This window comes from Cryptomeria japonica, chromosome 9 (assembly GCF_030272615.1).
Source record: "Cryptomeria japonica chromosome 9, Sugi_1.0, whole genome shotgun sequence".
Taxonomy (NCBI): domain Eukaryota; kingdom Viridiplantae; phylum Streptophyta; class Pinopsida; order Cupressales; family Cupressaceae; genus Cryptomeria; species Cryptomeria japonica.
In genome coordinates this window covers 368,179,367-368,203,426 of record NC_081413.1, presented here as the reverse complement: position 1 = coordinate 368,203,426, position 24,060 = coordinate 368,179,367, and the positions used below count along the sequence as shown (strand labels likewise).

At 36.7% G+C, this 24,060-nt stretch overlaps 1 protein-coding gene across 3 annotated transcripts; it reads left to right on the top strand.

The window, feature by feature from the left end:
- The first annotated feature begins 5,568 nt into the window (after positions 1-5,568).
- LOC131076833 (uncharacterized) lies at positions 5,569-17,003 on the top strand. 3 transcript variants are annotated; one of them, XM_058014170.2, is made up of 7 exons: positions 5,569-5,770; positions 5,865-7,004; positions 7,129-7,237; positions 8,764-8,884; positions 9,247-10,068; positions 10,907-13,058; positions 16,137-17,003. In XM_058014170.2, the coding sequence occupies exons 2-7, from the start codon at positions 6,821-6,823 to the stop codon at positions 16,559-16,561; spliced, it is 3,813 nt and encodes a 1,270-aa protein (XP_057870153.2). In that variant the 5' UTR covers positions 5,569-5,770; positions 5,865-6,820; the 3' UTR covers positions 16,562-17,003. The 3 variants fall into 3 exon arrangements, with proteins under 3 accessions (XP_057870153.2, XP_057870154.2, XP_057870152.2); XM_058014171.2 differs by having other exon boundaries at positions 5,569-6,311; positions 6,399-7,004; XM_058014169.2 differs by having other exon boundaries at positions 5,569-7,004.
- Positions 17,004-24,060: the final 7,057 nt, after the last annotated feature.

Genomic DNA, 24,060 nt, shown 5'->3' with positions numbered 1-24,060 from the left:
GTCTCACTCCTTGAGTAGATGAGAAAAAACCCACTGGGGATCCATTCAACAGAACTAAGAACTTTGCACCCAAGATGCAGCAAAGAATCCATTTGCTCCAACCTATAGAAAACCCAAATTTAATAAGGACTAGATACAAGAAATTCTAGTTTACTTGGTCATAAGCTTTTAGCATATCTAACTTGATAATCATAGCTTCCATTTTATGTTCTATGATTGTGTGAATTGTTTCATGAGCCACCATTGCCCCTTTTGAGGTATCTCGGCCCTGGACAAAGCCTCCTTGTTGTTTCGAGATGATCCTGGGAATAAGGGAAGCTAGTCGAAGGGAAATAGCTTTAGTGATGATTTTGTAAATTGAATTACAAAGGGATATAGGTCTGAAATCTGCAAAGAATAAAGGATTAAGCATCTTAGGGATGAGAACTATGAGAGTAGTGTTAAATTGATTCGGCATTTTGCCATGTTTTCTTGATTCCTCTACTACCTTCCAGATGTCAGAGCCCATAAAACTCCAACATTGTTGAAAGAAGAGGGCAGGGAAACCATCCGACCCTGGAGATTTGTCTAGATGCATGGAGAAGCCAATATGTCTTATCTCATCTAAAGAAAATAGTTTCAAGAGAAACTGGTTATCTTTCTCATTGATTAACCGAGGTATGTGTTGAAGAATAGCCTCTGATTTCTGCCTTATCTCTATCCCATCAGGAACCCCATTCGTGAATAAGGATGAAAAGAAGGATACTGCTTCTTGTTGAATCTTGTCTGCATCGACTAGGATATTGGCCTCATTATTCTGGATTTGACGAATTAAGTTATGAGCTCTCCTCATTTTGACCGAAGCATGGAAATATTTTGTGTTTCTATCCCCTTCCTTAAGCCATGTTTCTTTGGACTTTTGCTTCCAGAATAGTTCCTCTCTAGTCAAAATTTCTTGGAGTTGGGCATTTAGTTCCTTTTGCAGCTTATAATTATTCTAGTCTATTCCATTTTTTATTATGAGAACATTTAAGTCATTGAGCCTATTTTCAATTTGACTTTTGACTTGGAAGATGTTTTGGAAAGAGGATATATTCCACTCTTTAATTTTTAATTTTAACCATTGGAGCTTTTTACAAAACTGAAATATTCGGCTTCCTTGAATAAAAGGTTCCTCACCCCACCATTTATGCATCAAATGAAGGAAGGAGAAATTTCTGAGCCACATCTTTTGGAATTTAAATGAAGGTTCGCCCTTCCTCACAACCGAGATGAGTGGGACTTCAATTTAAAGAGAAAAGTGGTCAGACCCTGAAAGTGGTAAAATTGTGGAATTTGGGATTCCAAAAGCTGATATCCAATTGGGGTTAACAAAAAATCTGCCCAGGCGCTCTGCTATATGTGTAAAACCCTTTCTTCTATTTGTCCAAGTGAAGGAGACATTGATGGGGATACAATCTTTCAGAGCAAAGTTAGAGACAAAATTGTTGAAATCTTGCATACTTTTAGGAGGGGGGATGATGCCCCCGGTCTTATCTTGAGAAGATAGAATAGCATTGAAGTCCCTGCCTATAACAAAGGGGTCTAAGGGAGAGCTCAAGAGGATTTGAACAATGTTGTCCCAAACTACTTTCTTCCTTGTTGTAGTAGTTGGGCCATATACTACTATAAGCTGGAAAAACCCCTGGAAGTCTGGACAAAACTGCGAATGAAATTTGTCGTAGTTGATCTGATTGAAACATTGCCCACATTTGAATTCCATAATATGACTAATCCCCCAGAAGCCCCAATGGCTTGTGAAGAAGAATAGCTCCACTGATACCATTTTTGGAAAACCTGATCATCTTTACTGTCTGATAATTTTGTTTCTTGGATGAGAACAATATCTGCCCCATAATTCTCAATTTGAGATTTGATGTGGCGTCTTTTGTCAGGGGCATTAATACCCCTGACATTCCATGTTATTATCCTCATTGAGAACCCAGAGAGTGACTCACTCTCCTCAAATCTAGTTTGTCCTCTAGAGTGGATTGTAGGCCTGCTTTGATTTCCTCATTCGTCTTTCTTATGAGTCTCTTCTTTTTTGGAGGCCTACCAACCTTTCCTTTAGGTTTTAGACTCTGTTTTGGAGTTTTGGATCTTGTTTGGTAAATTGAGGGTTCAGAGGATGGGAAAGCTTGCTGATCTTGAGAGGGTACCGAAAGGTGATCTGATGAGAGTTGATCCTGATCCTGCTCCAAGGGAACCGAAAGGTGATCTGGAAAAAGTTGTTCCTGATCCTGCTCCGCTATTCCAATGTCTTGCAACTTTAGAAAGGAGCTATTGGGATTCACATTAAGCTTGTTCTTTGATACGATGTTATCAAAGATTAGGCGAAGGTCTTCTATCCCTAGATTAAACGGTTCGTGTGCCAGTTGTTCATCAACAAACATTGAAACAACCCTGTGAAGTTGTTCTTCAATGATTTTACATTGCGAATCTCACAATTTTGGAGTTTTGTAGTGCAAGAGAAAATCCCTATTACTGATCTGATTAAGGGACATGAGGGTACATCTTGTAGGAGCTATAGCTATTAATAATGATTGAGTTTCCGACTTGCCAAACCCGTTAGTGATCTTAATAGGCCCTGCGATATTAGACTGCTCAATGGCTATCTGAGCTTGCAAACAATCCTTTTCTTTATTAATATCCCTCAATTCGGGCTGCTCGGAATGCACATTTTGAATACTTGGTCTATTCACCATCTGGAGTTTATCTTTTGGGAGGAAGAGTAAACCTGCACAACCTTTGTTGGGCTCATTTATGCTAGTAGCTCTTGCCCTCAAAACCTCTAAAATTGTGTCCAAACTTAGATCAGAAGGAAGGGTTGTGTCTAGGGATCTAGGGATAAAAAATTTAACCCTTATGATTCTATGATAATTGTCCCAAGTGTGCTGTCTTACTATAGAGAAAAAATATTTAGTTTGCATTCATGGATTTGTGCTCATTTAAATTGGGCTAGAGATATTGACAGTCAACGATCCACCAATAGATATGTTTTCACTATGTTTGGTGATGCAATTAGTTAGATGAATAAGTGATAGTTATGATTGATTTGTTCACTATAGAAGTATATTACATGACAAATAACCATGCTTGTAAGGAATCCATATGAATTAAGAGGGTGTGTTCAAATTTTGGGCTAGAAGTAGGAGCCATTATATTTCATTGCGACAATTAGAGTACCATATGCTTGGAAAAGAACCCAACCTTTCATGCATAGACAAAGAGTACTGATTTCTACTACCATTTTGTTCATGATATGGTAAATGATAGGAGGGTGATGCTACAAGTTGACACTTTGAAGAATGTTGTAGATGCACTAAAAAATCTAGTGGGAACAAAAAACCTAAGTGATGCTACAAGTTTATGGGCCTCTTAATCCCTAACAATTAGATAATGGTGTTGATGCATCCTTTTCTCTTGCAAGGCATTCGACAAGTGAGATAATGTTGAGAAAGGTGTTTCAAATCTTACTCTTAATTTTAAGATTACAAAAAGTGATTTTTAAAATATCAAATGAAAAAATAATTTATGGGCTATAGAGTTGTTTTTAGCTAAAATAAAGATCCTTAGTTGTTCAACATTACTTATATCTCATTGTACTTCAAGTTGAAACAAGGAGCCCAATCAACTCATCAGAATATAAGTTATGACCTCCAAAAATTTACAAAGGAAATATAAAAAAGTTTTTTGATGCATAAATGAGATGTAAAGGGGAGTAAACTTGTTGGACAACATATGCTATGTGTTATAACACATCATATGACATATTTTATCAAGGTATAATTTGGGTGACACATTTTGGTTTGTTTTAGCTTATGGATTTCTAGTAACCATTTGATGGTTTTAAATTTTATATCTCCTATATATTATGCACTTGAGATAAGTTATAAGAATTCATGTAGATCTTTGGTTGGTGATACTCTTGTGAAAGTTTGCTCTGCAAGCCTATTGTAAGTAACTATGGTTCATTAAATAATAGATTGAGCTACTTTAGAGTGCAGGTTTTTTCTCCTAAAAACGTTTTCCCCATGCACATCTATATTATGGTATATATTATTTAGTTTATGCTTTTAAATGTGTTTATACTTTTTGTGATTCTTAAAAAAATAAAATTTGAATAATGCTCTCCTTAGAATAGTAATGTAGGAAGCATTTTCACATACCTTGCTTCCTTTCATTTATGACATCCCTAATTACACCCATTCCCACATATTCATCATCATTAGCCATTTATTGCATCTACTATTAAACACATGTCCATACATTTAAGCTGCATCTTGGGGATCCGTAGTTCCTTGTCCCAAAGCCAACCATGTAATATTTGGGTTCAATTTGAGTTGCTTGAGATTGATCCAAAATTCAAATTATCATCTTTCACCCTTTTCACTAGTTGTTGAATTGATAAATGTTTGCACAACTTCTTGTCATTGATTAGGATTTAAAGATATTTGTCATGATCCAAGAATAATTCAAAAATCAAGCAAACTATATAGAGAAATCATTCTAGGAACATTGATTTTGAGCTCTACTAAGGAATGCATTGCATTGATATCTACATATAATACAATTATATGCTTGAGAATGGTGTCTTCAAACATTTGCCCAAGGTTGTAAAGTTGGTTCATAAGGGGGTTGATTGAGGAAACTTGGACCCTCACAATTCAACATGGACCCTCACAATTCAACAATATCTCTAAGATATTTCTAAATAGCAATTGTTCTTACTCATCTCTAAATATTAGAAATTGAGGTGACACATGTTGTAAGGGTCCATAATTAGCTAAACTTATCTTGCAAATTAGGTCAATCTTGAGCTACTTGAGATTGACCTCGAGAGATGCAAATTTGATCTACACAAATTTATACAACTATAAAACCCAAAGTTGAAAGTAGGCCAAAAAAATCTTATTTTGTGTGTTTAAATAATTAGATTTCACATGACATCAACATTTATTTTGTACCATAACAACTTCCAAATCTAAATTTATTATCCCTCTCACTTAACTTCTATTTTTTCATTTAATTACAAACATTGAATCTCTAATTTAAATTAATTACGTGGTTATTATTTACATTTATTCAATCACCCTACATTTATGTGGAAAATGATTTTATTCTTTGAGATATGCAAATCTGATCAACATGGAGCCCAAATTCTCAAGAGATACCAATTTTATCCACATGAATTTTTTTAGCTATGTGAAATCCAAAATTGAAAGTAAACCAAAAACATCTATTTTTGACCTAAATAATCAAATTTCACACAACATCAATATTTGTTTTAATGATAACTTCCAAATATAAATTTATTGTCTCTTTCATATAATTTTCCAATATTCATTTAATTACAAATATCAGTAATAGAAAATGATTTTATTCCCTTGATATTCCCCTTGTAATCTTGTCTTGACTAAAATTGCTTCTCAAAGAGGCCAATCAAAGTGCCAACTTTTAACGTGTCATATAATTAATTTCGATGTAGACTGCAGGACAGTTAAAGCAAGACACTGAATAATGTGGCGTTGTTTATTCAGCATATCCAGCTTCCAAAACAAAATAAACATATTCTCTTTTTCTAGTCCTCTTGGCACCCATTTGGTACACTGAAATGGTAGTGAAACTCGCACTTTAAACGAGCGATCAATATATGAATGCTTGCATTTGTTGGTACTCTCGACTTACGATTACTCCAAAAGCTTGCTGGCTGCCTGCTTCGGAGCTTCCTACTCAAGGTCGGTTTAGTTGGGTAAGTCAAGAAATAGCTAAAATGCTTATACAGCTGCCAGGATAATGGATTCTCACTCTTTCTTTACTAAAAGGGCGAAAATTGTGGTAGACAGCTCGGCAAGGCTAAAGGAAAAGGAAGCGAGGACTGGAGTTTTGGGGAAGATAGAGATGGAGATGTAAAAGATGAAAGCTTGGCCTTTGATCTGCTCGGATCTAGATTTTCAAGCTTTGAGCGGGGTAGATTGTCCCAGATCTGCTTATACAATTGCACTGTTGAAATATTTTATTGAGCTCAAGGTGGGCAGGACTTATGCAAAGGGAAAAAGAGATGAGTGGAATGAGAATCAAAGACCATCTGGAGGAATATATGCTTACAGCTGTGCACAGGAAAGAAAACAGGTCGGTTGGGTTACATACCAGATGACAAGGCGGCTGCAGGAGTTTTTAGTTCAAGGCTATATCTGTATGTGGGTGTATTCAACGGCATTTTAGGTAGACAGTTTTAGGCTCACAATTCGACCGGATTGGCAGTTTTGGGGTTCATCGGTTTTCATTCCAATGTATGGATATCAAGTCGATTGACAGTTTTAGGCTTGTCTGTGAGAGTGTTTAGGTAACATTCCGCTAATTTCAGTGTTCACTGGCAGGTTTCGGGACATCAAATCTGGATTCTCAGCAGTTTCGGAATGTTGGTAGTCCTATACTGCTAAGTTTTGAGCTCCGGAAATTCTATGGTGATTCACAATGTTGAGGTAATAAATTGGGCATCTTCTGAATGGACAGTTTACCCGGCATTTTGGAAAATGGGGCAGTTTTAGGATTCGGCGTTTGTTGGAAATCATATTGGTTGATTGGTGTGAGAGGGCATTATTGAGCTTCCTCCGGTTACATCCAGCTGATTTATACATTTGCAATTTTTGAGGACGTTTCCGATCGACAGGGTTTAGTTTCTATCCAGGGTGTGCAGGAAAACCACGAATCAGGGCAATGATTTCTAGTTAGAACATATGAAATGGATTTGGGAAATTCTTCGTCCAGCTGATTTGTGACTTGCAAAAGAGTGGAGAAAATGGCTCCTCCCCCAGTTTTGAGGCGTTCGCCTGTGAGGGAAAGACATAGAAGGGGGCGAAGTGTGGAGAGTGCACTAAACGACAGGGATCAGGAAGATGAGCTTGCATTATTCCAGGATATGCAAACAAAAGAAAAGGACAATTTCTTGCATCATTCCGGAGATGACAGTGATGAATCCATATGTAGTTTCGGACCCCTCTTATCTCCTTCTGTATTTTTTGGGTTGTTGGATAGTGAATGATGTCGTTTGTAGAGAAATGTAGTATTTTAGAATTGAGAATTAACATCATGATGGTATGGATGCAGCTTTGAAATTGAGGGGCTTATCAGACTTCAGACTTAGTATCTCAACTCCTGTTAACCGAGAGAGTAATGATTTGATGAACAATGATGCTGACAAAAATGATTATGACTGGTTAGTCTCTCTCTTATATTTGGGCTTATGTCGTTTTGCAAAACACCAGTACCCTTTTCTTTGGTTGCTCAAAGTTTGTGAAAAAATCGAACTTTGGCATAGGTCTGAGTAAGTATATGGCTTATAACCATCCTTATTTTGATTTTTTTTGAAAACATGAAGCTGACGATTTCTAAAACTATCCCACAAAAGAAAGGATTACAGAACTCGATAGATGTCGAGGGTTTGTAAACATTGTCCCTTGAGATGATAAAGGTTCGCCATTTCCCGTTGCTGGACAAATGCAACCACTGTAGTGAATTCTATTTTTTATTTGCAACTGACATATTAGCCAGGATTCTATAGAGGTGCGGGCAATGGGTTGCAATCCAGTTACAGTCATCCCTTCACTTCTTTTCACATTCAATCTAAGTATGACAAACGCTTTTAAATTTAATCCCACACTATTGGACTTTGAAAACTAGGTCGATTCTTTTCACAAATTAGCCTAGCCGTAATCACTTTAAGTTCTGAACTGGGTGTACATAATAAGCCATAGGCGATTCTATGAAAAAAACAACGAAAAACTCGTCAATGGGCTTGAGAAAAATATGGACATACTGTTGTAAAATAGATTATTCTCATGAAATTGTAAGGCCATTTAGAGGTGAAAAGGAGGGTATATGTCTGTAAAAAGAGAAATTCTTATCTTTTCTGTAGTTAATCAGTTTGTAGGCCAAGTACGCCACAGACATTGACATGATTTAAAGAAAAGATATTATAAACTTTTAAATAATGCTGATGGCTATGGTTTTTGTTTCGCGCAAGTAAATGGAGCTTTTATCGTTTGGGATCCTCCAATTCTCAGCAAAATAGTAATAATGAAGTAGCTTTATGTTCCTTCAATTTTCAAAATACATTAGTGCTCTTTCCCTTTTCTTAGGATGACATCATATTCCCAGTCAAATAACAGACACTTTTCAAGAACAGGATAGTATTAAAAAATACATTTTTTCCTGCCAAAAATATAGCTTTCTGATTTTTGTCTCCAAGGACACCTTATACGACATGCTTATCCAATCTGAGCTTTGAACCCCTCTAATGCATGAAATTTTATAGAGACTGGAGTTGCAACTGGTAACCGGGTGTCTGCTTTGGAAGTTATAAATGGTTTCATCCCATACAATTACGGCAGACTTGTGTTTATGGCTTAATTTTCACCACAAACACTTTTTTATTATTTGAAATGCTGGAAAGAGTATATCACTCACTACAAATTTGTGTTGGATGGGGGAACATTGCCGAAAGCACATCTACCAGTTGCATCTGCTTGATAATCTCCAAGGGTTTTTGAACAAGTCCCCTTTTTAACATTTCCTTCAATCAGAGCATCTATGACACAACTGATGGCCTGATAGACATGGGTTTTTAATCATGAAATTTCAAATACTTGGCTACAGAAAGTGTTATTTGGCTTTGACGATGATTTCTTAACTGACAAGTTGCCTTTCAATAATCAGTATGTTATTTTTGCAATATGAATACAGGCTCCTGACTCCTCCAGACACGCCTCTATTTCCATCATTGGATGAGAGGACTTCACCTGTCAGCATTTCACAGAGAGGCCGACCTCAAAGTCAACCAATTCGCATACCAGGACCATTGAGGGTGAGTGTTTTGGAATATGCAATATTAGGGAATTTGGTAATTAATGGGATATCAACATCAAAGATAGAAGCATGATGGCTATTATAGGGAAAGGGAGAATAGAAACATTCTTTTTAATGTGTCGATAATTAGCAACATGTATTACTTTTTAACACTCAAAGATGGTGTCTATTATTGAGTGAGAGATTGTTATGTTGTATTGTTGCAGTCTTAGAAGAAGCTTTTACCTTTTACAAATTTAATAATAGCTGGGCAAGTTGTTTGATGAGTAGCCCATTGGTTGATAGGGGCTTTTTTGTTTGTTATATTGAAATGTGCTTTGCCATTTAGCTCTTATCAGATTACTTTTTTTTCTGTTTCAGAGCGAAAGTAGTTCTAGGGCTGGTCGAAGTAGTGCTAGTCCACGGCGATCAAGCCCATCACCTGGTTCAAGCAGTGTTAATACATACTCAAAACGTAGGGCATCTCCAGGCCCAAGTGCAAGTGTGAGTCCCACTCTGCGGTCATTAACACCTTCTGTGAGGGTCTCTACAGCCACTTCCAAGCCTTCCACACCACCTATAAGGTCAACTACTCCAACACTTAGGAGATCTAGCATTGGTTCAGGTAGTGTAGTAGCAAAAGGTGGATCATCATCAGGGAAAGCAATCCGTGGTAGCTCTTCCTCCCCTAAGTTGCAGTCTTGGCACTCAAATAATCCTGAATTTGCAGCAGAGCCACCTCCAAATCTTCGTACATCTATAAGTGATCGTCCAACATCGAGCACAAGAGGGTCATCTCCTGCATCAAGACGTGGATTATCTCCTGTCTCAAAGCGTGGGTCATCTCCTGCATCAGGGCATGGAATAGAGTCTGGAACAAGGCGTCAGTCTGTGTCTCCAACAGTTTCTAGAAGTGCTAGCTCTTCAAATAGCCATGAACGGGACCGTTTTAGCTCCCAAAGTAAGGGCTCTGCTGTTTCATCATGTGAAGATGAGATGGATTCCGTTCAATCTACATTTTCAGGGAAGAGAAGAACAAGTACCGTAGGTGTTTTGGGTCGGCAAGTAACAAGAAAACAGGAACCATATCCACACAGCAAAATTCAGTCATTCTCCAATCGATCCACAAGATCAACAGCAATGGCTAACATCTCAATGAGCTCTGCACCAAAGAGATCCTTTGATTCTGCAGGGCGCCAAACAGTATGTATTATATTCTACAGTGATGAGTTTTTAAGCTTTTAGTGATCTTGCAGGCTACCTGGTCTTGACTGCATACCTATATTTTATGTTTTGAAGTTAAGTGCATTTACTATTTCTTACTTCTGGTCCTCTGACGAATTTGCATTGTACTTCTTTGTTGTATTGCATAAACTGAAATTCTGAGATGTTATTTACAACTTACAAAGATTTTGATATCATAAAAAATTGTTGTTATAGAAAGACTTAATAATGGCTGATGTAATGATGTGTAGTGGGTATTTCCACCTGCTTCACATAATTTTAAGCATTTGGACATAAGTTCCTTAATGCTGGTAACAGTGGAATCCCAGGCTTAACAATTGTGTATTCCAGGCAATGGTTATTTTCAATAAATGTTAATATTGCATGCACTTGCATAGGAAGTTTTTTCATTATTCTCTGATCTATATAACCCTCCATATATTCTGATCTATCACCTTGTGTGATAATTTGTGTATTTGGCTCCAAAACCATTTTGGTCATTTCATACTTCGCTGCCATACACACAGAATCATCATTATGCATATTTTGCTATTAACATAGACTTTTGTCTGATAAATAATTTTCTTCTGCATAGACTAAAAACAGTTTTATAAAGTGGAAGCAAAACTGTTTTTCTAACTCCTTTTTTCCACATACCAAAGACTTTAGCTTTTGGGTAAAAGTCCACTTTTTGCTGCCACACTAGTAAAGGAATATATGATTCATGTCCTTGGCTAGTTATAGTAGGCAATAAATATTAAGAGATGCAATGCAGCTGCTCTTTTTTTTTTTGGTTTTAATTTATGCCTATTTGCAGGATGTTCGTCGAAATTCTCAAAGTATGTTCAGGCCCTTACTGTCTAGTGCACCAGCTACATCATTTTATGCCAACAAAGCAAGTAGCATACAACGCAGGACATATTCCATGAACTCTTCAATGACCACAAGCAGTAATGCGAGCTCTGAGCATGGTGCAAGTGTCATGCCTGACATTGAAGGAAGTGAGCATGATCAAGATGATGCAGGAAGTGAATGGGAAAAAAGTTCATTTCCCCATGTTCAAGAGGATGTATTAGTTGTTGATAAGATAGAAGTAAAACATACAGATTCCAAGACTCGCTCCCCAGGTATTGATGGGCAGCAAGAGGATGGTCCTGACCATGATGTCACTGGGAGTATCTCTGTCACCACAGACATCCACCTTGATGCACACAAGGATTATAGCTTTTCTGAAATGAAGTCAAGTGACTTGGATTATTGGAAAAATGGAAAGGTGGTTGTGGATATGAAGGTGAAGAGCCTACCCAATGTCATAAATAATGGTTTATCTGATTGCAATCACAATGATGCTATTGGCTCTACTATACTCAATGATCATGTGGCTGGCATGGTTAATGCTAAGGTCGGTGAATCAGATTCTCATAGAAACGAATTTGCCCGAAATATTGTTGATGACTCTGCAGATGGCACATTTGTGGATATTCAAGTGGATGTTCCAGGAAAGAATTCTATCCTCAAAAGAGATAACAATGGCACCCGGAGATATCTTCAGGCTTCTCTGCTAAGTGATTTAGACACTGGTACTGTGCAGAAATTTAACTGTACCTCTGGGCAAGAGTCATCTATTCCTAAATCTGCTGAAAAACAAGATGCTGAAATTGGTCCATTTCCATCAAAACAAGCCGAGAATATTGAACCAAGATACCTGGAAGAGAGCAACCTTATTGAATCTGTTGGAAAGATTGAAAATCAAATTTTTCCAAATAACTTTACAGAGGCTAAGCAGCAGGAGAGTGTGTCTAAATTAATAGGGGAGGAGGGAACTAAAAAAGCTGGGATTAGAGATGATCTTCGATGTATCACAGGTATACACTTGCAGGACACACATGGAAAAGTTTCTTTGGAGAGTAAGGGGGAACTTTCACGTGTGTCTTCAGTTTCAATGAATTGTTTGAGCAGGGCAAACAGTTGCAAGTGGCCGGTTGTGCATTCAAAAGTTGTGAATACTGCTGATCTGCGGGAGGAGGGTTTGCGTCTCAGACGATCTCTAAATGATTTGAAGAGCATAAGGTGCGAGGAGAATGCCTCAACTTCACAATCTTCTGATGCTTGCTCAAAACAATCAGAGATAAGGTTAATACGTCAAATGAGTGTTAGGAAACTAGAGATAGATAACCCTGCAATGAGCTCTAACACCAAAGTGCCTTCTGGCATGACTAATTCAGCAATGCGAGTACAGAATGACACATTTCAAATTCCAGACCATGGTGAGAATGCTGCAACAGAAGTTGGTGATTCCTTTATAGATGTTTTTGAAAGTTCAAGTTGGATGCAATCAAGAGCTTTAGAGCATACTACATCTGCCCCATCTGAAGAACCTGGAAGAAGACATCAAAGTGGCACACCAGAGAGTATTACAAGAAATAATTTTATTGAGTCAGTTTCAATTTCGCAAAACAACCCACTACTCACAGAAATGGATTCAAATATCAATGAAAATCTTGTATTGAAAATTACAACAGAAGGACAGTGCTGTCCATCTGATATAGTTTCAAACATGGAAACTCAGGACTGGCAGGATGTATGTACTGAAAATTGTGAGAATAGTTGCTCCTGTTCTGAACAACTAGGTGAGGATGGAATTGTAGACAAGAAGCAGGCAGAAGCACAAGGTCATGAGCAAGATAGAAAAACCGCAGACAATGATTGTTGTGTGCAGTTTTCATCAGATTTAGTTGTTCCAAATGAACAGAACATTGCCGAGGGAGGATGTTTCAATAACTTGAACGATACTGATAAGTGTTGTCAAAATGAGGTTACTGCTTCTCATACTGAGCAGAATTCTATAGAGATTCCAACAGAGCCTTCTTTTCCATCCACATCCGAAGAGAATGGCCAGAGCCAAGATATGTTTCCAAACCATCCTCAGGCAGACGGTTCTAAGGAGGAATCTACCCATGTTTCTCAGGGTATGTTCCAGAAGTACATTTTCAAGAGTAGTTATTTCTTTCATGTTTTTTATTTCCATTGCATTTTTTATTTATTTTTTGTGTGGAGATAAACAGAGTTACAATTAAGATGGTTTAAGTTTAACATGAAACACTGCCAAGACATTTATTTTGATGGAAATTGTCTTTGATCTTAAAATGTCTTGTGGCTGTGTTAGTTTTTGCAATCCATTCAACATATAAATTATAGACTCTAGGGTTGGGGTCCCTGATTGAGCGAGCTACACGACAAAGTTTGCTATATCAGTTTCTTTCAAAAGCTTAATTTTGAAGTCTGTGGTCTATCATAAAGGTTGGAGCCTTAATGCTACAGCTACCCTGTTTCAAAGCTTGACTGGCATAACCCAGAATCCTCTATTATAACAATAAACCCCCATAGGACAATAAAGATTATTGTCTTTAAGATTTGATACTCTTTTTAAAGGTAATATTTCTAGATTTTACCCCCTTTAAACAGTTTTGACTTTTTAAAATAATTGTTTTTATCAGGAGCTTCGTTCCCCTTGTAATTCCACAGCATCTTCAAATGATGGGCTGTCAGAGGATCTTGTGGCCAATAAGGTTATCACACATCTCCACAGTGCTTTATAGCATAACACAGATCTGGGGCAAGCCTCCTGTGGGTTGACTGGTTTGGCTGAGACTAGTAGGCATCCCACAGGGAGCATTGGCGTCTGGCAAAACATATATATAAATAGATAGATACCTTATACAAAGTTCAAACACACACAGACACATATACACTGTTTATTTTTACCTGTTTTTCTGTATGTCTGTCACCTTTTCTTTGAGTTTCTTCAATGCTTTATAAATTTAATATATTCCATGTGAAGGATGCCTATCTTGTTCTTAGTCTGCAAGTTGGGTATGTTGACAGTTTCGAGTGAGAAATGCTTCTGCAAAAAACTGTGTAAAATTACATGTGCTATGTTGACAGTTATTAAATAATAATGAATATGGATAATTTGGTCCTTCCATTGATCTTCAAACATTTTATATAGTTTCAAACAAGTGGAGAATAAACTGTTTTGGTTCCTTAATTACGTTTTAATATGTGTGAAATGAAGTTCGGTAAGAATGGGAATGTGTAGGGGATCCAGGACCAAAAAAAGTAAAATGTTGGGAATTATGCAAGTTTTTTCAAGAAGCTTTTCACTTCCACTCACATGGACTGTAAAAATCTCATGTTCTATGTTGACGGTTATTAAATAATAATAATATAGATAATTTGATCCTTCCAAATTTCCAATGATCTTCAAATATGCTCATACATTTTGTATAGTTTCAAACAAGTAGACAGTAAACTGTTTTGGTTCTTTAATTACATATTAATATGTGTGAAAGTCCAGTAAGAATGGGAATGGATAGAGGTCCAGGACCTAAAAGTAATTGTTGGGAATTATACAGATGGAATGGTAAGAAGACACATGAAAAATAATCGTTGGGAATTATACAAATGGAATGGTAAAAAGACCTGCATTTCAAGTTTAGGAATTTCATTGACAACTTGTACACAGTTTCCTGCAGAAGCTTTTCTCACTCAATCATATGCCCTGTGAAAACCTCATGTTCTATCGTTGGCAGTTTATTAAATTATATATATATTCAATCCTTCCATTGATCTTAAAACATAGACATACATTTTATGTAGTTTCAAGCAAGTAGAGGGTAAACTGTTTGGGTTTCTCATTTACGTTTTAATATATGTGAAATGAAGTCCAGTAAGAATGGGAATGTGTAGAAGCCCAGGACTTTTATATGGTTGTAGACACATGCTTCTTGAGTTTAGGAAGCTCATTGACAGTTTGTAGTAGACAGAAATGGGGCATTTTTCTCTGTAGCTCTCGATTGAATTTGTAAATATAATTTGTATGACAGACATTGAGAGGTAGTAGACATCACTAGCAATCTATTAGCATTTAGCACCAGAAAATTCTTTTAACACTATTCATTGGTAAACTTGTGAAGTGAATCCACATTGGGCAGATTTCCAAAAAATTACATTCTTAATATCACCAGTCCTGCCCAGCAGAATATAACCAATATGACAAATTGAATGGTTTTGAGTCCTCGACTATTTTAAAATTCCATGTCAAGGACACAAATTTGGTTAATATTAGATTTTAATCTAGAATTTCTCACTAAGCATTCTCCTCGACATATCTTAGACTAATTCCAGGTCAGTTATTAGATGAACCAATATTGAGTCTAGGTAGGATAGTGAAGGAGCACAAATTTAGTTTTAAAACATGGTTGTCCCCTGCAGTACTTCTTCAAAGTAGAAGTTACATAAAATGCATAAGGTGATAGAAGACAGTGAGAAATGTTGGAGCAGCTTCCTATATTTATGAGTGCTTGCTATTACAATGCAAATTTTCTTACTGTTGATATAGACAAAGTTAAGTGTGCTTTGTGTGAAGAAGACAGGTGATTCCTCTTGTTGGGTGGTAATGTTAAGCTGGAGCTCTGGCTTAAGAATATTTCTGGGAGCCAAATTTTCAATAGGATAACAAAGATTTTGTCTTGTTTATTGCAAGTTGACAATTAGTTTATAGATTATTCTAATTTCTTATTTTCAGTGCAAACGAAACTGTAACCATTGACTCATGGTGATGGAGCCATACAAAAATCATATTGATAAAAATAAACAAACTGTGAGGATGCCATTTGATAGTTCATCTACCTTTTATGATTGCGCTACCAACCAAAAAGCCTCTTAAGAGGCTGTCTGGTGTTAGTCCAAAAGTTGCATAATGCAGAAAGATAATTTTTCATGCTGCTATATGACATCATAGCATACCATTAATGATCCTTTGAAGTTCATTTCACATGAATTGTTATTTTTTTTAGTAGTTATAGTATTTTCTGATGTCTTTTTTAACCAGCACTTTAGACAGGAATAGCACTCACTGAAACTAGGATTTTTGAGAATAGCAAATGCTTAATGAATACCTGCAGTTTACTTTACCATCATGTTTGGTTGAGAATCAGTATAATGCAGATGTATGTCATAATATTATATTACTTAACATTTTGCAGAGGAAAACAATATCAAGGCTGATGCTCCAAGAGGTCTCTCGAGAAGTCTCACCCTGGAAGAAGCTACAGATACCATATTGTTCTGCAGCTCTATAGTCCACAGTCTTGTCTATAAGGCTGCAACTATTGCCATGGAGAAGGAAAATTGTTCATCAACTGAAGTTCTCCGACCCATGGTCACCATTGTGGGGAAGACTGAAACAGATCACAGAAATTCATGTGCTAGAGCTTCAGGACGACGGACTTCAAAATTTCACAAGATAAAGTCAAGGCAAACAGCAGCTCACCTTCAAGCTCCATCTTGTAATATCGAGACCAATTTGAAGAATCAGGAACCAGTGATGCATGTTGTAACTAATCCAGAGAGTGCTGACACTCTGAAACCCCCAACTATTAATTCAAAGTGCAACTGCACTATTATGTAAGAGTTATATAATTATTTTTAGTTGTAACTTCTTATCTATGAGTCGGCTTGCATTCAACCTAAGAATCTATAAGAGTGACATGAGAAAACACAGTACACCTGATTAGAAGGTTAGTGTAATCTGCAAAGTGTGTGGAGAGCATTGCAGTTGTGTATGTAATTTTAGAGATTTTATTCTCACTGGGCTGAGTATGCCCAACTGATTTTATTAGATGAGATCCAATTATTTTTAGGTTCCTATTATAAAACACCACTTTGTGCTGGTGACAAAATCATGTAAATTCTGGCCATTCACGGAATGAGGTATTGGCAGAGATGAATATTTTACAGTTTCGTCAGGAGAAAAAATGTGAGCAGTCCATTTGCAATCCTATATTCTTATATGATAGCATAATTACTTGATGTCATGGAAGATAATATTGAGTTTCAGAAGTTTGGCTTGAGGTTTATGCTTCGAGATGAATAATGTACTCGCTTTTTGCCTCTCATGCTGACAGGTTTTCTCCCATGCCTAAATTTGGCCTTTTCTCATGCACCAATGTTGTAACAGATATTATTGTTGCACTTTAGAGTTATTTTTTTGACAATTGGCAGCCTGGTTGCATTAACCATGCCAAGATATATTACACCTTAAATCTGTCCATTATATGGAAACACAATTTAACTATACAGTGACATTTTGGCATCTTATTTTTTGTAAAACTGGCAGCCTGGGGCTATCTACTATGCCAAGATATTGCACCTTAGACTGTCCAATATATGCGAACATAATTTAACTCTACTGTGACATTTTGGCATCTTTGTTTTTTTATTTGAAAATTGGCAGCCTGGCTGCATCTACTATGCCAATATATCGCACCTTAAACTGTCCAATATATGCAAACATAATTTAACTTTACAAGACATTTTGTCATCTTATTCTTTTTCTAAATTGGCAGCCTGGCTGCATCTACTATGCCAATATATGGCACCTTAAACTGTCCAATATATGCAAATATAATTTAACTATACAGTGACTTCTTGGGTGTCATTTGTCTGAAAATTGGCAGAGCCTGGCTGCATTCACCATTATATTGCACCTTAAAACTGTCCGATATATGCAAACATAAGGTAACCATACAGTGACATTTTGTCATCTAAGCATTGAATTTTTTAATATATGCAAGTTATAAGAGCTAGCGACATATCCAAATTTCTTCGTTAAAGTTTGGGGCTCCTTAAAATCTTAAATTTAAGGGACGAGTCATTCCTTCTAAAGAATTTAGAGTTTATAATCTGATTCTCTGGTTAACTTTCTAATGAAATATTATTTTTCAAATAGCGATCTAATTGGATGCTTTTTCATTCATGGATTGTCTCTTTTGTATCTCTGTGTCTATGGATTCATTTTCAATTAGGGTTTCACATGGCATTCGTTTGTCCTCCATTTTCTTGGTTTCCATAGTTATGTTTCTAAGATTAAGTTAAATAGGATGTGCGTGCCAAATGGCATAGCCTCGTTCCATCTTTCTTATGTGTTAAAAAGTTTAACTTTGAGATTGGAACTTATCCAAGCACTGACCTGACCATCTTAGCTGGCGTCTTTGTTTGTTTATATTTATAACATTTTTGTGGGGCATCTACCACTACCCACCTACTCAGGTTTGACTGCGTATTCTTAAGTTATTTAAAGAAAAATTAGTATGACCGCGATCAATATAATCCATTGCTTTTCCTGCTACGACGATTCTTTTTGTATGCTGTACGTACTTTAATATTTATTTGCACCTGCTCATTTTGTAAGTCACAAATTTGATGGTCAACCCTGCAATTTATGTATATTTATTTTTAAATATTAAATAATTTAATTTTAAACAAAATTATATATACATATAATGATTTTGTAGAAATTTTGATGATCTGTGTGAAATCTCCTTTAGTTGTAGGGGAAGAGTATAGTTACCGTCCATTCACTCCTTGCATAACCAACCTTTCAATTATCTCCCATTTACTAACTAAAAGTTCATTAATAAATTTCACATGTACCATTAACTGTTCATTTTTTAACATCCACTTTTATTGGTACTTATTGCGCACGACAAATTGAACTGTGCACTTTTTGACCCTTGCGCACATAATGGATGAGTGTGCATTGCTACTACCTATAGCCATAAGCACTTAAGTTGCATGCAAACCCAACAAAAATAAAATCATCAAAATGGGTGCATGAAGTTCGCTATAACGGCTATTGATACGCTTCCCCTATCTACTTATTTTCTATTAGTTTAAATTTGGTAGCCGATTTTGTAGTATTTTAACAATGCATTTCATTTTAAATAAAATTGTATATATAAAGATTATTTTATAGAAATTTTGATGGTTATTCGTTTTTTTTCCTTTTCATATGATATAATCTTTTTAACATTGATTTTATTTTATAATTTTTTAAATATAATCGTATTATCTTGAGTTTAAGTTTTTTCTATTAAAGATATTGCAACAAAACAAAAAACACACTATACAGAATTGGAGCCCCTGAGAGTATCAGATTTTATAAGACCACATTCGAGTTTTCATGACTATATCAACAAAACGAAGATATTCTAAGACTACATCAGATATGAATCAGAACCTATTCGAATTTGCACAAAAAAGAACTAAGAAAGACTAATCCCATGCTCTAATAACATTATTGCAACATTCAACCTTGTCTTCTTCATAGTGACCAAGAGGTGGTTTAATTAAATGTGGATCAACTTCTAAGACTATGTGGCCATCTACAATTTGCCTTACTTTAGGTTCTTGTGACGGCTTAGGGATCCCCTTTTCCTATAAATACTTAATTGAGAAGCTCCATCTCTTATTGATTCAAGTTGTTCCTTCCACTAAGGAAGACGTGAGCAGACTTGATCTCTGTTATGTACATAGTAGTAATTTCCTCTTTAAGCAAAATCATGAAGTGGTCTTTAGGAATCTCAAGGGCAGCTAAGGCTTGCAACAAGATAGTCAGATAGGTGAGCTTACATTTGAACTTAGTAAGGTGCCTTCTAATGCCTTGAAAAATCTTTGCATTCCTCTTCTTCCAAATGAACCAAAAAACCTCATTTGTAAAAACCAACCAAAACTTATTCAACTCAGGACTAAGAGGTTCAACATAACTTGCCAAAATCTCATGCCAAGAAAAACCACAAGTATTATTCTAGTTAGTAGGGAGACCAAATAAAAGAGACTAGATAGCTTTAGCAAAAACATATTCAAAGAAAAGATGTTCAAAAGATTCCAAGGTTCCACAAGCATCACACATTCTAGAATCCAAACCATAGGATTGCAGAACAATACCAACAACTAATTTGTTAAGCAATAAAGCCAATGAAAACACTCTTTTTTCACAGAATTGTGCCAAATATAATTGGTTTATTGACCCATTTTGAATTAGACTAGTTAAAATTCCAAGATTCGTTAAGTCTACTATAGACTTCCCCTGAGCTAATTAGTGTAGTATAGAGTTTATTGACATACATGTCCTAAAATTTGGAGCCATCAACCCATCTGATACTACTAAGAAACTCTATATCATTTAAAATTTTACAAGGGAAGGAGTCCCCCAATTCTTTTATAAGTATGGAATAAGTTTTCTTTTGAGAGTGTGCGATATTCAGGCAAGCAACCAACTGTTCCCAAGTCCTAACACATTGGTATGTAAGAATGTTTTGAAAACAACTCACTCCTAAGGAGTTCCAATAGTTAGCAGAGTAGCCCTGAGACAAAGCAAGGGGCTTGTTGTTTAGAAACACATTTCATTGTATAGATCTATTCTAAACATAGTATGCAAGGGAATGAGAAAGTGTTGAGCTATTATTGATCAAATGCTTAACCTTAGTCCATGCCTTCCATAGAGTGCTAAAAATAGTAGAGCCGGAAATCTTCACTTCAAACTAGCCAAACATAATGTCCTAGATATGCACGAGTACACAATGTTTCCTTTGCTCGGGACTAGACAAAAGCAAGTTATTTCTTACCAAAAAAATTCAAGACTTTTTCCCATCCATTGCCTTGAAAATCCATTTTGCAACCAATGCAAGAGCTTGGATCCTAAGATCCTTGAGGCCCAGGCCTCCCATATGTTTGGGTAGGCAAGATCACTCCCACTTTACACAATGTCTCTTCCTATTGCCTCTACCATGAAACCACAAAAAGTCTCAATTTTATTTGAAGCTTCCCAAACTGATTATTAGAAAATAACCAAGTTGAAGAGTGATATATAGCATGAGAGGAGATAACCTTCTACATGACCTATAATCTACTAGCTAAAGAGAGCATATGAATTTGCCACTCAACATGTTTTTTCTCATTCTTTTGGAAAACCCAATCTCACATTGATTTTAGGGATGGGTCAATATAGAATGGTATGCCCAAATATCACTGAATACTCAATATAGAATGGGTCAATATAGAATGGTATGCCCAAATATCACCGAATACTCAATATAGAATGGGTCAATATAGAATGGTATGTCGCGATGGGAAGATGATCGCCGAATACTCACCGCGACTTGGCGATAAAGCACGTGCGAAAAAGGTGAGCGGCTTAGGTGTTAAGGGTTCAGCAAGTTTGAGCCGATCCAACGGTTGTCGCTGTTCCGCAATGAAAAGATGATCGCCCATTAGTCATCGTAGATCAACGACTGATGACGTGGCGATTAAGGTGGCGCCCAGTTGGATCCAAATGCGAATAGGAAGTGACACGTGGCGAGCCCGCCAGAAGAGAGAGTAGCCCAGGCGAATTAGCGGGTGGGCATGTCAAGGAAGATCTAGCGGTTGTCGCTATACCGCAATGAAAAGGTGCCTGAATGTTAATCCTCGCGACATAGCGACAAGCCGTCAGCAGTCCCGACGGTTGAATGTTAATCTGTCATGTGCTGACGATTAATGCAGGCGATTAAGTCAAATGGTCAAGTAACCGGTAGCGTCCAGGTGGACTCAGCGCGAAATGAGGAGAAGTCATCAGGTAGTTTGGGGTCCGATTTAAGCTTGAGAGAAAGTTAGCATGAGTTCTTCTCATGATTTTGAGCCTATTTTGGTGGCTTTTTATTTCCACTCGAGGATCAGTTTTCAGAAAAGATATTTTCAGTGGGAGTTAATCTTTAGTCATTCTGGAGTCATCTTTCCTCTACCTTTTTGGAAGGTTTTTGTCTAAAGTGAAAAGGTTTTATCTTTTTTCAGAAGTTCTTGATCATTCTCTTGTTGGTTTTAGCAAAGAATACATTCTTGTAGCTCATGTGCAGTTTTATGACAGAATACTGAATAAAATTATCAGCTTATGCCTTATATCTTTGGAGTTCATTTTCTTATTCATGATTGAGAGTTAGTTTATTGTGTTATTATCTAGATAACCTTTAAATTTTCTGTCTCATTTGTAAGTCACAGGTTGTGCATTGTGATAAATTGGTTCATTTGGTTGATTGTGAAAGTTTTCTTTCCTTTTAATTTCTTGAAGTTTAAATCCTTTGCATGAAATATTTATGTGCTATGAACCAAAAGTCTATTTGTGCAAATTGGTGTTTTTAGGAGTGTATTTCTATCATTTTGAGATATCATATTGATGCTTCACCTTAGTTTAGCATTCGTAAAGTCATTCTATTTTCATTTTTAGTTTTCCTATCCCTTTTCTTGGTAAAGAATTTAGAGTTATTCACAAAGAACCAACCCTTCATCTGGAGGTTAATTCTCACTATAGGCAACCCACAAGCCTGAGAATTATCCCATGTGTCACCAAGTTGCTCGAGCTTTCAGCTTGTGCATTACGGGTGCAATTTGAGTGACAACAGTTTTTGGCACGCCTAGTGGGACACATTTGAGCTATCTCAGTTCAACAAATATTCACTCTTGCTGCTTTTGGTGTGAGGAGCAGCAATTCCAGCCTTCAGAGGCAACAATTTTCATACCTGGCGACTCATTTTCTTGGTTTCTATGAAAATTGAGTGATATTTTGTAGCTTATGAGAAAGATTCAAACAAGATAAGTAAAGATCCTATTGAGCATTCTCATCTATCACCACCAAAAAGAGTTAAAGAGGTAGCAAAGAAGGTTTCAAATCCATCAAACCCTTCTAATTCATCAATTCCAGATTTGTCTACTCCTCCCATTGTTCAGCCTCCAGTTACAACCTACAATAATCATTTGTTTTCAAACTCCTCATCTCAAGCACAACTAAATCCACCTGTTATCCCAATGGCTATGCCAAGAGCTCAACCTTTTGTACCTTTCAATCAAGGTAGCCCTTTGAATCTTACTCATTATGATGATATTCATGTAGCAGCATTGAAAAGCCTACCCTTTTTCACAGGAGAAGATAAGACCACTCCCATCGAACATATAAGGGATGTAGCTTCATTGTGTGGTGTACATCATATCACACAAGAGAATGTTGCAATCAGACTCTTCGCTGCCTCATTTAAAGGGAAAGTGCTTTAGTGGTTCAGAGGACTATCTGTAAACTCAAATGATACTTGGGATCAGCTGGGTGATAGATTAAATTCATAGTTTGAGGACAAATCTGACCATTTGTCACTATTAGAACATCTGAGTACCATAAAGAGATCTCCTCAAGAGAAAATGACCGACTTCAATTTTTCGTTTCCAGAAGACTTGGAGCAAAATCCCTGTCACGGTAAGGCCTACTCCTGCACATGCATTTCTATCTTATCTTAGGGCCCTTAATAGTGACATTTCAGTCTTGATTCAGTCTATGGGTACAAATACTCTACCAAATGCATTTGATGTTGCTATTAGAGAAGAAAACTGCCTAATTCAAGCTGGTAAAATAGCCCCTAGGCCCCCAATGCCCATATTTCCAGAAATACAGTTTATTGTACCTCTTTTAGAGCCTCCTCTAGTCGCTATCCCACCTTTACCAGCACTAAATTATCAAGTGGTAGCCTAAGCAAATACTGTCACTCTCCCAAATCAAGAAATTCAGGAGTTTAAAAATGAAATGAAAACCATGATCCAAGGCTCTGGTAACAAAATGACCAATATTGAGAAGAAAGTTTCCCAGAACACCAAGCCTTATCAAGCCCCTTATTAGAACAACCAGCAAAACATGCCTCCTTATCAAGCTAACCCTCAGGGTCAAAGAAGAAATTATAACCAAAGATCCAGTATACCTTACAATCCCAACACTACCAGCACATCCAGAGATATCGTCCCAACTCAAAACAACATGGCATCATATTATGATTGGTGTTATCCTTGCAACCAACCTCATAATCAGACCACTTGTTCGAATGGTATGCTACATTAGGCACTCATGGTTCAAAATAATGTTGTTGTCTTAGAAGATAGTACTCATGGAACTAATGATCAACAATTTTCTCATTCTGAACAAGGCATGGATGTCACCTTGGTCAATTGGCAAGGTGAAGAATTTTGCGGAGCAAATCAACCACAAACTCAAAATCAGTCCTACACTTCTATTGCAACCAATACACGGTCCAAAAAGAGAGCCATTGATATAGGACA

Coding starts and splice junctions, on each gene's coding strand:
- LOC131076833 (XM_058014170.2), top strand. CDS start 6,821: ATGGCTCCTCCCCCAGTTTTGAGGCGTTCGCCTGTGAGGGAAAGACAT. Junction 7,238..8,763: donor GACAAAAATGATTATGACTG/GTTAGTCTCTCT, acceptor ATATGAATACAG/GCTCCTGACTCCTCCAGACA. Junction 10,069..10,906: donor ATTCTGCAGGGCGCCAAACA/GTATGTATTATA, acceptor GCCTATTTGCAG/GATGTTCGTCGAAATTCTCA.